At 47.3% G+C, this 14960-nt stretch overlaps 2 protein-coding genes across 7 annotated transcripts in view; one reads left to right on the forward strand and one right to left on the reverse strand.

The window, feature by feature from the left end:
• The window catches only part of PPP1R13L (protein phosphatase 1 regulatory subunit 13 like), a 226349-nt gene extending 223721 nt beyond the window's left edge, over nucleotides 1-2628 (forward strand). The window contains exon 14 of the transcript XR_014221717.1: nucleotides 2558-2628. The gene's annotated coding sequence lies outside the window, so the exon portion shown is untranslated. The remainder of the gene's footprint in view (nucleotides 1-2557) is intronic.
• The window catches only part of MARK4 (microtubule affinity regulating kinase 4), a 77725-nt gene that overhangs the window by 27798 nt on the left and 34967 nt on the right, over nucleotides 1-14960 (reverse strand). For all 6 annotated transcript variants that reach the window (XM_082231052.1, XM_082231054.1, XM_082231051.1 and 3 more), the window contains exons 2-5: nucleotides 13436-13702; nucleotides 5764-5817; nucleotides 2041-2089; nucleotides 1800-1865 (exon numbers count right to left, since the gene is read on the reverse strand). In XM_082231052.1, coding sequence (XP_082087178.1) covers nucleotides 1800-1865; nucleotides 2041-2089; nucleotides 5764-5817; nucleotides 13436-13702 — 436 coding nt within the window. The remainder of the gene's footprint in view (nucleotides 1-1799; nucleotides 1866-2040; nucleotides 2090-5763; nucleotides 5818-13435; nucleotides 13703-14960) is intronic.

Raw genomic sequence — 14960 nt, forward strand, 5'->3', positions numbered from 1 at the left:
GGCTTGGCCCTTTGAGAATCTATGTCTCAGGACATTGGAGGGGAAAACGTTAAACCTCGCTTTGGTGAAGGCCAGCCTATGGGCAACAGTCGAAAGGGAGGAGAGGTATGACGGAACGTGGTAAGTTAAAGTGATACGAACAAACACCTCCCCCCAGCGTATAATTTCGCTGTAAATCGATGTCGTCCAGTCTTTGGCGGATCAGTCTTTGAGCAGTGATTTGATCTAGTTTTAGGGAATCTAAGGGAGAGATTCCATAACTCAGGAGTTTGGCATGAATTCTACTCGTCCAAAGGAGAGAAAAGGATGGAGAGAAAAGGACGTTAGGCTGACATCAGAAGAGTCTGCAGGGCTCCTCTTCCACGAATTTGTCTCTTCCTCTTTTAAAGCCACACAAGTAGGTGCCCACCATTGCCTCCTGTGGGAGGGAGTTCCAAAGGTTAACTATGTGCTGCATGAAAAAAAAAATCATTTTATCTGCCCTGCATCTTCCAACATTCAGCTTAATTAAATGTGGGCAGAGATGGCGAAAATGACCGCAGCAGTCAGGGGCTGCTCCAATCAAAAATTCAACAGAGAATGGGAATGCATAGGGGAATACGTGAAGAAATATGGTGTTAAAGCAGAACTCTTAATAGGCAACTGTTAAGCGTGAAAGGACAAAATAAGTAATTATAATTTAACAGTTTTCAAGTTACTCAATTTTACCAAAGCAACTAGAAAAAAATATATTATGATGGGAAGAGAAGTGGGGAGGAGAGGAGGGTTAGGTTGACTTTGGGAAATAAAATAATATATGGGACAGCAAAGGAAAGAATAAATTCTTATAGAATAGTAATATATTGTAACCAGAATAGAAGTTTAAAGGCGGAGGTAAATGTACATTTAGTATTTTCATTATTGTAATATTATTATTTCTTATTGGTAGAAGGCAATGTTAATTTAGACTTCTTTGTTTTGCTGTCTGTATAATATTTTTTCTAAGTCAATAAAAAAACAGGAAAAAGTAAATAATGTGGGTATAATGAGAAAAGGAGAAAACCTTTCCCCCTCCTCACTTTTCCCCAGGCAATGCTTATTTTCATAAACTTCCATCATTTTGCCTCTTTGTTGTTGTTGTTTAGTCGTTTAGTTGTGTCCGTCTCTTCGTGACCCCCTGGACCAGACTCCTGTCTTCCACTGCCTCCCGCAGTTTGGTCATGCTGGTAGCTTCGAGAACACTGTCCAACCATCTCGTCCTCTGTCGTCCCTTCTCCTTGTGCCCTCCATCTTTCCCAACATCAGGGTCTTTTCCAGGGAGTCTTCTCTTCTCATGAGGAGGCCGAAGTCTTGGAGCCTCAGCTTCAGGATCTGTCCTTCCTGGGAGCACTCAGGGCTGATTTCCTTCAGAATGGAGAGGTTGGATCTTCTTGCAGTCCATGGGACTCTCCAGAGTCTCCTCCAGAACCAGAATTCAAAAGCATCCATTCTTCGGCAGTCAGCCTTCTTTATGGTCCAGCTCTCACTTCCATACATCACTACTGGGAAAACCAGAGCTTGAACTATACGGACCTTTGTTGGCAAGGAGATGTCTCTGCTTCTTAAGATGGAGGTGCCAATAATAATTCCTGTCCACCCCTCGGCCCAGGTCGTTTTATTCACAAAAGAACCTGGTGCCCGGCGTGCTCTGGTCCATAGGGTCACGAAGAGGCGGACACAACTAAACGACTAAACAATAACAACCCAGAGTCTTGTGTGTATTCTATTAATCAGAGTCCAATCCTTCCTTGTTTAGGGAATGCTACTTGCTCCAGACTCACCGGCGCTGGCATACTCCATCACTAGGTATAGTGTCTTCTCCGTCTCTATCACCTCAAAGAGTTTCACTGCAACAGCGAGAGAGAGAGAGATTTCAGCCCCCAGATTCCACGGAGCAAGATCGGCCTGGATTTCTTGAACACGACCCTCTCCCTCCCGGTCCTGCCCTCGCGCTCCTTAAGAGAAAGGCAGCTGTCAATGTGAACGGAGCGAGACCTCTTTCCGGGCTCCGGGCTCTCTTACCAATGTTGGGGTGATTCAGACCCTTCATGATCCTCACTTCTCGGAAGAGCTGCAAAAAAACAGGAGGAGGAAGGTGGGTTAAGCCAAGTCATCCTCCCCTAGGGCCGGTCGCAGCATGTTTTCACACACAAATACACATTTTGGACGTGCTGTCATTGCAGGAACGTATTTGGGGAAACGATTTTTTTTTGAATGGAAGTGGGGTTCCTCCCCAAGTAAACTCTGTTCCCCAAATTGCTTTGGAGGCAGTTATTTCCTCCCCATGGATACTTTGCTCTTAGGTATTCCAAAGGCGTGGATGCATAGCTGTCAACCTTCCCTTTTTTTGCAGGAAATCCCTTTATTCCAGCACCATTTCCCGCTGCTATCCCGGATTGTTAGATATCCCGTAGACTGTCACCGGGACAGGTGAGGCTGCTGATCCCTTATTTTCAAATCTGAAAGTTGACAGCTATGCGCAGGTGACGCTGTGGGTTAAACCACAGAGCCTAGGACTTGCCAATCAGAAGGCTGGCAGTTCGAATCCCCGTGATGGGGTGAGCTCCCGTTGCTCGGTCCCTGCTCCTGCCCACCTAGCAGTTCGAAAGCGCATCAAAGTGCAAGTAGATAAATAGGTACCGCTCTGGCGGGAAGGTAAACGGCATTTCCGTGCGCTGCTCTGGTTCGCCAGAAGCGGCTTAGTCATACTTGGCACATGACCCGGAAGCTGTACGCTGGCTCCCTCGGCCAGTAAAGCGAGATGAGCGCCACAGTCCCAGAGTTGGCCACAAATGGACCTAACGGTCAGGGGTCCCTTTTTACCTTTATTCCAAAGGCGGCTGGCAGGAGAGGTTAATTTCTAAAAAGGAGAGGTGCCAAGGCAAGAGTCCTTTAACATGGAAGCCTCTCCCCATAATCCTGGCAAACCCCTGACAATTTGGCAGTGGCAACAGCAGCCAAAAACATTCTGTGCATACTCAGAGGCCCTCTTGCCTTTGGTATCGTATTAAGTGTTTGAGCCACTCTAGAGCAGCAGAAAACAAGCTTTCTCTCAGTGAGCTTCAAGGTGGCCGAGTTGGGGAGATCTGAACCCTGATCTCTCCCAGATTGTGTACTCTAACCACTGCCCCACACTGCCTCTTCAGCACAGCTCAGTCCTGTGATTCTATTAATTAAATGTCAGGATTAGGAATGCGATCTGTTTATGAAACCCATCAATGGGGGCAGTCAGTGGGAGGCGCTCATTTCATGGGGGATTCCCCTTAAAAGGAGCTGTAAGATGGATGGCAGATGAATTTCGGGGGGGGGGGAGAGAAGGAAAGAGGCTTTCAAGGGAGTACAGGGCCTCCCCCTCCCCCCCCCGGGTCAAAAGGATGCTTGGAGTGCCAGTCTGGCTGCAACTGGGAAGACTGGATTGAACAGGGAGCTGCAACTGGGAAGACTCCCATTGAACAGGGAGCTTCCCTCACCCCCTTGCCAGGGGAAATGACTAATTTGAAAGGGGGGGTGAGGAAAAGCCTTCAATATCCATCGCTCCCCCCCCCATCTTCCCCAAGCTCATTTGGCCTGGAAAATCCAGCCGCTAATTAGCAGCTCCACCCCCCACAACCTCCCCCACAGCGAGATGCTGGCAGGAGCTGGCGTTACCACAGCGACCAACTTGGACTCCAGGCGCTAATTAGGGAAGGGGGGGCAGAAAGGGGGGGTGAAGAGCGATGGGTGTCTTTGGCAATGAGCACACCAGAGGAGGGAAAGGTGGGGTGGGGGTCAGTGGCTTGTGGGAGAGAGAGGTCCCCGTGAACCCAGAGCTTTTTTCGGGGGGGGGGGGGTACGCAGGGGTACGCATACCCCTAAACATTTTGTGAATCTTCATACTTTTGTCCATTTACTGTAATTATTTTTCCCAATTTGAACTATAAAATGGTGATTGTCTCGAGTCAAAATGAGAATACCCCTAAACATATTTATTTATTTATTTATTTGGGGGGGGAAGCATTTGTGTGAACCAGACAAGGAATAATAATAATAATAATAATAATAATAATAATAATAATAATAATAATAATAATTTATTATTTATACCCCGCCCATCTGGCTGGGCTTCCCCAGCCACTATGGGCGGCTTCCAAGAATATATTAAAATACTGTAATACATCAAACATTAAAAGTTTCCAGGTCTGCCTTCAGATGTCTGGTAGTTGTTCTCTTTAACATCTGGTGGGAGGGCGTTCCACAGGGCGGGCGCCACCACCAAGAAGGCCCTCTGCCTGGTTCCCTGTAGCTTTGCTTCTCGCAGTGAGGGAACTGCCAGAAGGCCCTCGGAGCTGGACCTCAGCGTCCGGGCAGAACGATGGGGGTGGAAACGCTCCTTCAGGTATACTGGACCGAGGCCGTTTAGGGCTTTAAAGGTCAGCACCAACACTGGTCTTGAAAGACCAACCTTGGCTCCCAGTACATTTCCGAGCACAATTCAAAGTGTTGGTGCTGACCTTGAAAGCCCTAAATGGCCTCAGCCCAGTATACCTGAAGGAGCATCTCCACCTCCATCGTTCTGCCCGGACACTGAGGTCCAGCGCCGGGGGCCTTCTGGTGGTTCCCTCCCTGCGAGAAGCAAAGCTACAGGGAACCAGGCAGAGGGCCTTCTTGGTGGTGGCACCCGCCCTGTGGAACGCCCTCCCACCAGATGTTAAAGAGAACAACTACCAGACATCTGAAGGCAGCCCTGTTCAGGGAAGTTTTTAATGTGTGACATTTTGATGTATTTTTAATCTTTGTTGGAAGCTGCCCGGAGTGGCTGGGGAAACCCAGCCAGATGGGTCTGGTACAAATAATAAATTATTATTATTATTATTATTATTGGATCCTGCTTGCAGATTTCCTACTGGGGGATCTGGCTGGCCCCTGAGGGAACACAATCCTGGAGTAGATGGCCCTCTGGCGGATTCTGCCAGAATCCGTGACCAGGGAGAAGAGTCGGCAGAAGAAGATTGGAAAAAATTCAAGGACTATTTACAAAAAATACTGTAAAATTAAGGAATGCTGAATGATGTTGGATTGAAATTAAGTGGTTTCTAGCTGTAATGGTACAAAGGAATATGATAAAATGGGTTTCTTTTTATAAGTAAGAATTTAAGGTTATAATAACCTAAGATGTTGGAGAGAAAATAAGGTGTTTTCTTGATTTTTTTCTTTTTCTTTTTAAGCTGTAATGCTTTGAGATATGGATTTGCTGCATAAATAATTTGAACTGGATATACAAGAAGGGGAGGTATGAGGAGGTCAGGGAAATATGTTAAGAGAAAATAAGTTGTGAAATTTATGTGTTTTTAACTTTTTTTATGTTTGCTTTTTTCTTTTTGTTTGTAAAAAATTGGAAACTTTAATAAATATCTTTAAAAAAAATAAAAAATAGATGGCCCTCTGGCCTGATCCAGCAGCTTTTGGGGAGACCCAGCCAGATGGGCGGGGTAAAAATAATAAATTATTGTTGTTGTTGTTGTTATTTACACCTCTAGAGTCCTCCCCCCAGCTGCCTTCTGTCTCTTAGTGCCCTCCTGGGGAATCCCCTCTGGGTAATTGTGTTCCCCAGCCGGCAATCCCTGCAGCCCCTGAAACACCCTTTGGGGCATTCGTGCGCTGCAAAGGGGTTGGACTAGATGACTCTAGGGGTCCCTTCCAAATCTAGAGTTCTTACGATTCTGATGAAAGAGGTGGTGGGTTCGAAACAACAACAGACATACAGACCTTCTGGAGGCTCGTTGGATTCAGCTGCGTCTTGTCGATTATTTTTATAGCCACCTGGAAGAAATGAAATGCCAGAAAATCAGACTGGTGAAAAAGTGGGGGCGGCTGGGGGTGGAGAGAGAGAGAGAAAGGCTATGCAATTTGGGGGATTATAGGGACAGAACGAGCTGAATTGTATATAGAAATTGACTTATGGATGCTACTTGCCCAAAAGTGAAAAGAAGCCGAAGTCCAAGCAAAGGAAGAACGGATTAAAAAACAACAACTTATGGAATATGCAGAAATGGCGAAACTTACCGGGAAGAATAAGAAATCAAAACAGCAAACTTTTTTTTTATAAAAGAATGGAAAGGGTTTTATTGGATATTTACAGATAAATTGCAAACAGATAAAAACCCTGGCAGGATTATTGTAATAACCTGCAGTTTCATAAGAGTGTATATTTAAAGCAGATAATTAAATGAGCAAATCAAATGGATCTGGATACGCAGAAGGTATTAAAAAAAATACATTTAACGAACCGCAGAAAGAGGGGAAGGAAGTCAAACTCTGAAATGTTCAGTTGATGGTAAAACTAATGATATGTATAAACTTGAAACGTATAAAAAAAGAAGGCCATGCAATAGTTGGCTCCTGCCAGCAATCATTCGCTAAATCCTCCTTTCCAAATCCAGCCCCCCCCTGTGATTTCTTTTCTGCCTTTCCTCATTCTCTCTCCCCACCCCCATCTAGACTGCCCCCAGCACCAGAAGTAGCCAGTGGCTAAGGGTGGAGCCCTATACGCCTGCCCCCTCGCCACCTATAAGTCGCACCTGCATCCCACCTGCTCAGAACAGACGTACCTGGGGCTGGCTCCACCCCTTCCCCATGGCTGCAAAAACGTCGTCGAGGAGGGTGCCAGGACAGTGTCCGATTGGTCCTGGGGTACAACCCCTCAGATCACCTCTCCCCAAGTGGCTCTGGGGTGCCTGGATAGAAGAGGACCCAGAACGTTGACCAGTTGGTGTTAAAAAAGGATAGAACTTTCTTTATGTATGCTACAACAGCAGCAAGAATACGGATTGCAAAGTATTGGAAGACGCAAGACTTGCCCACTTTGGAAGAATGGCAGATGAAGCTGATTGACTGTATGGGATTGGCAGAAATGACTGGCAGAATCCGTGACCAGGGAGGAGAGTCGGCGGAAGAAGATTGGAAAAAATTCAAGGACTATCTACAAAAACACTGTAAAATTAAGGAATGTTGAACGATGTTGGATTGAAATTAAGTGGTTTCTAGCTGTAATGGTATAAAGGAATATGATAAAATGGCTTTCTTTTTATAAGTAAGAATTTAAGGTTATAATAACCTAAGATGTTGGAGAGAAAATAATGTTTTCTTTTTTTTAAGCTGTAATGATTTGAGATATGGATTTGCTGCATAAATATTTTGAACTGGATATACAAGGGGAGGTATGAGGAGGTCAGGGAAATATGTTATGAGAAAATAAGTTGTGAAATTTATGTGTTTTTAACTTTTTTATGTTTGATTTTTTCTTTTTATTTGTAAAAAATTGGAAACTTTAATAATTTTTTAAAAAAGAGGACCCAGAACACCATTTCCACATGCACTAAAAATGTTAACTGCTCTAACTCTCCCTGGCAGAAGGGTAAGCTGGGCAGGTTCTTGAATCTGTGCCTTGCAGACTTCACATTCAGGCTGTGGGAACAGGACTGGCTCTTCGGATGCTGTAATGGAGCCTCCAGATTCAGGCGCAGTCTACCTAGATTCCCAGGTCCTTTGGGGCATTTGGCCACCGCGAGATGCTTTGGCCTGGTCTGCTAAGCTCTTCTTGTGCGGGACAATAAGCTGAAGCCGATTTCTGGCCTTAAGTGAAATCTTGAGGCTCTCCTGCAATTCTGGGCTGCATCAATAGGAGTATAGCATCTAGATCAAGGGAAGTAATAGTGCCACTGTATTCTGCTCTGGTCAGACCACACCTGGAGTACTGTGTCCAGTTCTGGGCACCACAATTCAAGAAGGACACTGACAAACTGGAACGTGTCCAGAGGAGGGCAACCAAAATGGTCCAAGGCCTGGAAACGATGCCTTATGAGGAACGACTAAGGGAGCTGGGCATGTTTAGCCTGGAGAAGAGGAGGTTAAGGGGTGATATGATAGCCATGTTCAAATATATAAAAGGATGTCACATAGAGGAGGGAGAAAGGTTGTTTTCTGCTGCTCCAGAGAAGCGGACACGGAGCAATGGATCCAAACTACAAGAAAGAAGATTCCACCTAAACCTTAGGAAGAACTTCCTGACAGTAAGAGCTGTTCGACAGTGGAATTTGCTGCCAAGGAGTGTGGTGGAGTCTCCTACTTTGGAGGTCTTTAAGCAGAGGCTTGACAGCCATATGTCAGGAGTGCTCTGATGGTGTTTCCTGCTTGGCAGGGGGTTGGACTCGATGGCCCTTGTGGTCTCTTCCAACTCTATGATTCTATGATTCCTCAGGATTGGCAACCCCAGTTGTGGAACACTTACACTTACACACACACACACACACACACACACACACACACACACACGTCAGGCTGGGACCCAGGGACCAGGTGAAGACTGACTTTCAGAAAGGCTGGGACCATATTGGTCTGTGTGAGAAACTGACAGACCCTGAAAGTACAGTCATCCCTTCTCTGTGCTAGCATTCGAGTGATAAAGGAACTAAAAGGAGGTGGACAGCAACTAAGGATTTATTATGTTTTCAGAATGTATTAGAAAAATTATATAGAAAGGTTTATTGTTTTGTGTACATTCAAATGTAAGATTAAAATATATAGGAAGGGACTTGACAGGAAGTCAAAGTTGAAGAAAAGATTTTGGAAGATAAAAGGGGAAAAATATTTACTTTGATTATTATCATTTTCTGTGTGGGTGTGGGTGTCTGCACATATGTGTGTTGTTGTATGCAATGTTTGGGAGGAAATAAGATGGTAAATAACAAATAACAAACTAAATATCGATGTATGTAATTTTTATTTCTTAATTATATTTAGTGGTAGTATGGCTGTATTGTTTTTTGTAACATAAAACCATTCAATAAAAATTATAAAAAAGAAAAAAGAAAGTACAGTCATACCTCATGTTACGTCTGCTTCATGTTACGTTCTTTCAGGTTACGTCCTGCGGCGGCCCGGAAGTACCAGAAAGGGTTACTTCCGGGTTTCGCCGCTCGCGCATGCACAGAAGTGCAAAATGATGTCACGTGCATGCACAGAAGCGGCAAAGCGCAATCCGCGCATGCGCAGACGTGCAGCTGCAGGTTGCGCTCTTTTCATGTTGCGAACGGGCCTCTGGAACGGATCCCTTTCGCGACCAAAGGTACCACTGCATTTGGTATCTCCGATAACTTGTTCTATGCATTGATTTGTGATAACTGGGACCCTTGCGACAGAAGGCAGGGCGTGAGTTCTGGACAAACAAAGAAGCAACCCAACTTCCCAGATGCCCGCCTAGCCTGGCATCCTGTTCTCGCAGATAGACTGCCCGTGAAGCTGGAGGTTCCATGATGTCAGGGGCTCAGGAACAGAGGCACAGGGGAGAGAGGAGATGGAGAGCGAAGGGGAAGGATCTGAGGGCAGTGTAGGGGAGTATGGCAGTGACCCGAGAGATTCCATGAGCCTCTCCAGCGAATCAGAAGATTCCCAGAAGGAGGCGCCGATGGTCAGGGCAAGGGGGGCCAGCGGGGACTCCCAGAGCAGCAGCTGGAAATCAGGACCAGCTTCCCCACCAGAGCGTAGTGGGGGGGAAGAGTCCCAGGTGTCAGGGCCAGCGTTTCCTCCAGCAGGGAGAGGAGATGAGTCGAGACTGACCATGCCTCTATCGGAGAGTGGGGGAATGGAGGGGAGGTCAAGTCCAGCTAGCCTCCCCGAAGGGGGAAGCAGTGACAGGAGCAGTATAACGGTCAGGAGGAAGGTAGCCAGCTGGGCACGCGCGCCAAGTTCAAATGTACAGGCGCGCGGGACGGGAGAATGCTCGGATTGGGAACCAGGTCCTAAAGCCCGCCGGAGGCAGGGGGAAGACTCAGGGGACTCAGCGTCAGAAGAGTCTAGGAAGGGCGAGACCCCAGCTGACAGGAGGACCCAGAGGAGGAAAGAGCAGAGGAAGAGGTGGGGCAAGGCTAAGGTATTAAACTGGTGTCTGGGGAGAGGAGACTCAGACGGAGCTTCAGCGGTCTAGAGTTTAAGACATAGAGCTGCACGCTGCTGATGTGAAAGACAAGCTGAACTTCAATAAAGACTTTTGTATATAACCACGAACTGGTGTTGGTCCTTTGTGAGCTGGGACCTCGGGCAGCTCTGACACATGAGAAGATACAAAGAGCTGCCACCTCCAAAATTTGGCGGCGCGAGAGCCGCGACAACGGGTGGACTTTCAGCATCAGTCCGGGAACCGAGATTCAACAAGCGCCTTGCTATCTTAGGTGTCTGCTCAAGACATTTTGCACAAGAAGGCTTCCCCTGGAGTGTGACCGGAGTCATTTTATGGAATATTAACTGCCACAATTGCAGAAAGGGTTTTATTGCTCTTAGTTCACCGAGTTAGTAACCTTCCGCAGTTTATCTTGGCTTGTTCCGCACTGCTTCAGTAGGCTATGAGCTGGCTTATAAATCGGCAACTGGAGTCCTGTGCTTTGGGGTCCCCTGAGAGGGGGACACAGGGACCCAGCCTTGCGGCAGCCCACCAAACAAAATTTCCTGCTGCAATGAGTGTTTTTAGGCTCCTTCCACCTTCTTTTTCCTCCAGAGACCCCTTCTGCCTCAAGTGCCCTGCAGCTGAATCGGACCCAAAGTGGGTCTTTCTGGTCTAGCTGCCAATAATAATATATAATATATAATATATAATATATAATATATAATATATAATATATAATATATAATATATAATATATAATATATAATATATAATATATAATATATAATATATAATATATAATATATAATATATAATATATAATAATTTATTATTTATACTCCGCCCATCTGGCTGGGTTTCCCCAGCCACTCTGGGCGGCTTCCAACAAAACACTAAAATACAATGACCGGTAGTTATTTTTCTCTTTGACATCTGGTGGGAGGGCGTTCCACAGGGCGGGTGCCACTACTGAGAAGGCCCTCTGCCTGGTTTCCTGTAACTTGGCTTCTTGCAGTGAGGGAAACGCCAGAAGGCCCTCAGAGCTGGACCTCAGTGTCCGAGCAGAATGATGGGGGTGGAGACGCTCCTTCAGGTATACTGGACCAAGGCCAACGAGATACCCCAATTGTTGTTGTTTAGTCGCGTCCGACTCTTCATGATCCCCTGGACCAGAGCACACCAGGCCCTCCTGTCTTCCACTGCCTCCCGCAGTTGGGTCAAACTCATGCTGGTTGCTTCGAGAACACTGTCCCACCATCTCGTCCTCTGTCGTCCCCTTCTCCTTGTGCCCTCCATCTTTCCCAACCTCAGGGTCTTTTCCAGGGAGTCTTCTCTTCTCCTGAGGTGGCCAAAGTCTTGGAGCCTCAGCTTCAGGATCTGTCCTTCCAGTGAGCACTCAGGGCTGATTTCCTTCAGAATGGAGAGGTTGGATCTTCTTGCAGTCCATGGGACTCTCAAGAGTCTCCTCCAGCACCAGAATTCAAAAGTATCCATTCTTTGGAGATCAGCCTTCTTTATGGTCCAGCTCTCACCTTCCATACATCACTACTGGGAAAACCAGAGCTTGAACAATACGGACCTTTGTCGGCAAGGTGATGTCTCTGCTTTTTAATTGGATGCCACCAATAGGAAGCCCAAAAACAGAGCAGGCACCAAGAGAGCAGTTGCCCCCCCCCAGCAGCTGATACACTGCCTTTGGCCATGGAGGTTCCACAGAGTCACTCAGTCATTTAACTAACCTCCTTTGACGAGAGTCCATTCTGCATCGTACAAAGGAGAACTCCCCGTTCCCTGCATCTGTTTTGAATCTATTGTTTGTGAACTTTATTAAAATTGAGGGATCAGCTGGTCTTCTGGAAGAGGGAGGAAAAGTTTGTCGACAACTCAAATTACCAGGCGGCTTTAGGAAGCCAAAAGGGACGTGGGTGGCACTATGCTCTAAACCACAGAGCCTAGGGCTTGCTGAACAGAAGGTTGGCAGTTCGAATCCCCGCGACAGGGTGAGCTCCCGTTGCTCAGTCCCTGCTCCTGCCAACCTAGCAGTTCAAAAGCACGTCAAAGTGCAAGTAGATCAATAGGTACCCCTCCGGTGGGAAGGTAAACGGCGTTTCCGTGCGCTGCTCTGCTTCACCAGAAGTGGCTTAGTCCTGCTGGCCACATGACCCGGAAGCTGTACGCCGGCTCCCTCAGCCAGTAAAGCGAGATGAGTGCCGCAACCCCAGAGTCGTCCACAACTGGACCTAATGGTCAGGGGTCCCTTTACCTTTAGGAAGCCAAATGCTCTAGTCTCTCTTGGTGGAGAGGGAGATGCTTTCAGGGCAGCTGGAACAGGATGTGTCGCCCCACAAGTGCCCCAGATACCAACCCCATATGGGAGACAGCAGTATGCCCTCTACCCTGATGAGAGGATCCCTCCGCTCTGAACCGCATCTGAGCCCAACTTCTTGGAGTGCAGGAAGACCAGTGCCAGAAAAATGTATTGGCAGTTAACTCTTGTTTTGCTTTGTAATTACAGTGGTACTTCAACCAGAGCCAGGGCCTTTTCAACACTTGCTCCAGCCTGGTGGGATGCTCTGTCTCATGAGACCTGGGCCCTGCAGGATCCGATTTCTTTCTGCAGGGCCTGTAAGACAAGAGTTGTTCCGCCTGGCCTTTGGTTCGGAATCAACTTGATTCCCTCCCCCTCTTTCCTTTCTCCTCCTGTGTTGGAACTCCTATTTGGGGACTTCCCTGGCTTTTTTCTGGCCCACGTAGGACCAGTCTGGATAGTTGGCCTTGGTGAAGACTTGATGGTTTCATCCCCCCAAAAGTTTTTTATTTGAGTTTCAGCTGAAATTAGGCTACATTTTAATGTTTTTATGTTGCATTTTAATCTTGTTTTAAGCTGTATTTCAATCAATTGTTTTGGTGTTAGCCATCCTGAGCCCGGTCTTGGCTGGGGAGGGTGGGGTATAAATAGATTTTTTTATTTATTATTATTATTACTACTACTACTACTACTACTACTACTACTACTACTACTTACAGTCACCTTCAGTTACATATCCTTTGGAATACGTCCGCGGCAAACCAAGAAGTGTTTTCCCAGGTTTCACCACATGCACAGAAGCGCTAAATTGCGCTGTGCGCATGCGCAGAACAAGGGCCTCCAGTTGCAGATTCCTCAGGATCTGTCCAGAGCTCTGGAAAGGATCCCGTCCGCAATTGGAGGTAAAACGGTATGCTGCACTTAAACCTAGAAAATATATGTGTATATGTGTGTGTGTATGTGAAATTCAATTTATTCTGTGCTGGTTAAGTAGTTGATTTTGGAATTTGCTGATGTGCTCTATGTTCACCCGCTTGCATTTCGATGTTTCGAATGTTTGCTGTAAGCTGGTGGGAAGAGGCCTGTGAGTGAGCCTAACTCATCCATCCATCCATCCATCCATCCATCCATCCATCCATCCATCCATCCTTCTCGCCCATCCTTGCTCCCCACCCCTTCCGGCCCCCGCTTACCTCCCTTCCTGTCAGGATGTGCCTGGCGAGCTTGACCTTGGCGAAGTTCCCCTTCCCGATGGTCTTGAGGAGCCGGTAGTTGCCAATGTGGGGCTGCTCGTCGGCGCAGGAGGCGATGGAGTTGCGGCAGCGAGCGCCCAGAGAACGGCTGGACCATGACGAACCCTTTTCCGAGCGGCTGCTGGCCAGGGTGGAGGGCTGCGGGGACAGCGGAGGCGTGGCCGGGGCGGGGGGCGGGTCGAGGGTGACCACCGGGCAGCGCTGGTGCTGGGGAGAAAAGGAAGACGGAGACGTTACATACGAAGGAGCAAAGGTATATCATTTCCCAGAATGCTTTTGTTATCTTCCATGTCCATCACCACATGGGATACAATATACAGTGGACACTCGGGTCGCGAACGTGATCCGTGTGGGATGCACGTTCGCAACCCGCAGCTGCGCACGTGCGGCTTGAGATTCAGTGCTTCTGCGCATGCGCAAAGCGTAACTTAGTGCTTCTGCGCATGTTCAACCGCTGAAACCTGGAAGTAACCTGTTCCGGTACTTCCGGGGTTTGGCGGTCCGTAACCTGAAAAAACACAACCCGAAGCATCTGTAACTCAAGATATGACTGTATACGGTAAAGGTAAAGGACCCCCGACAGTTAGGGTCAGTCGCAGACAACTCTGGGTTGCGCGCTCATCTCGCTCTATAGGCCGAGGGAGCCAACATTTGTCTGCAGACAGTTTTTCCGGGTCATGTGGCCAGCATGACTAAGCCGCTTCTGGCAAAACCAGAGCAGCGTACGGAAACGCCGTTTACCTTCCTGCCGGAGCGGTACCTATTTATCTACTTGCACTTTGACATCCTTTCGAACTGCTAGGTTGGCGGGAGCTGGGATCAAGCAACGGGAGCTCACCCCGTCGCAGGAACTTGAACTGCCGACATTCTGATCGGCAAGTCCTAGGCTCTGTGGTTTAGACCACAGCGCCACCCGCATACCTATTAATGAGTGATATATAACGAGTTGGAAAAAAAATGTTTAAAATAACATTTGTGGGGGGAAACCAGAAGTCTTTTTTTACTAGGAATTCTAGATGCAGAGATACCAAAGGAGCAGAAACGATTATTCATCTATGCGACGACACTACTGGCCCAGAGATGGAAAAAAGATAAAGTCCTGACCGGAGACGAATGGTTGATGAAGATGATGGACTATGTCGAACTGGTGAAATGGACTTGGAAAATCGGAAACCAGGAAGATAGAAACTTTAAGAAGGAATGCGGGGGAAATTACAATTTACCGTAAAATTACCCCGGCCCAGATGTTGCTAGTCCTTAGGTCTCATCACCTTTGAACCACTGGCTTACAGGTCCATGGGGCCAGCTGTTCACTGAAAGAAGCAGATACAGTGGTGCCCCGCAAGACGAACGCCTCGTGAGACGAAAAACTCGCAAAACAAAAGGTTTTTTCGTTTTCGAGTTGCTTCGCAAGACGAATTTCCCTATGGGCTTGCTTCGCAAAACGAAGCTTGCCCCGCAAGCT

This window comes from Podarcis vaucheri, assembly GCF_965113315.1.
Source record: "Podarcis vaucheri genome assembly, chromosome: 7".
NCBI lineage: Eukaryota > Metazoa > Chordata > Lepidosauria > Squamata > Lacertidae > Podarcis > Podarcis vaucheri.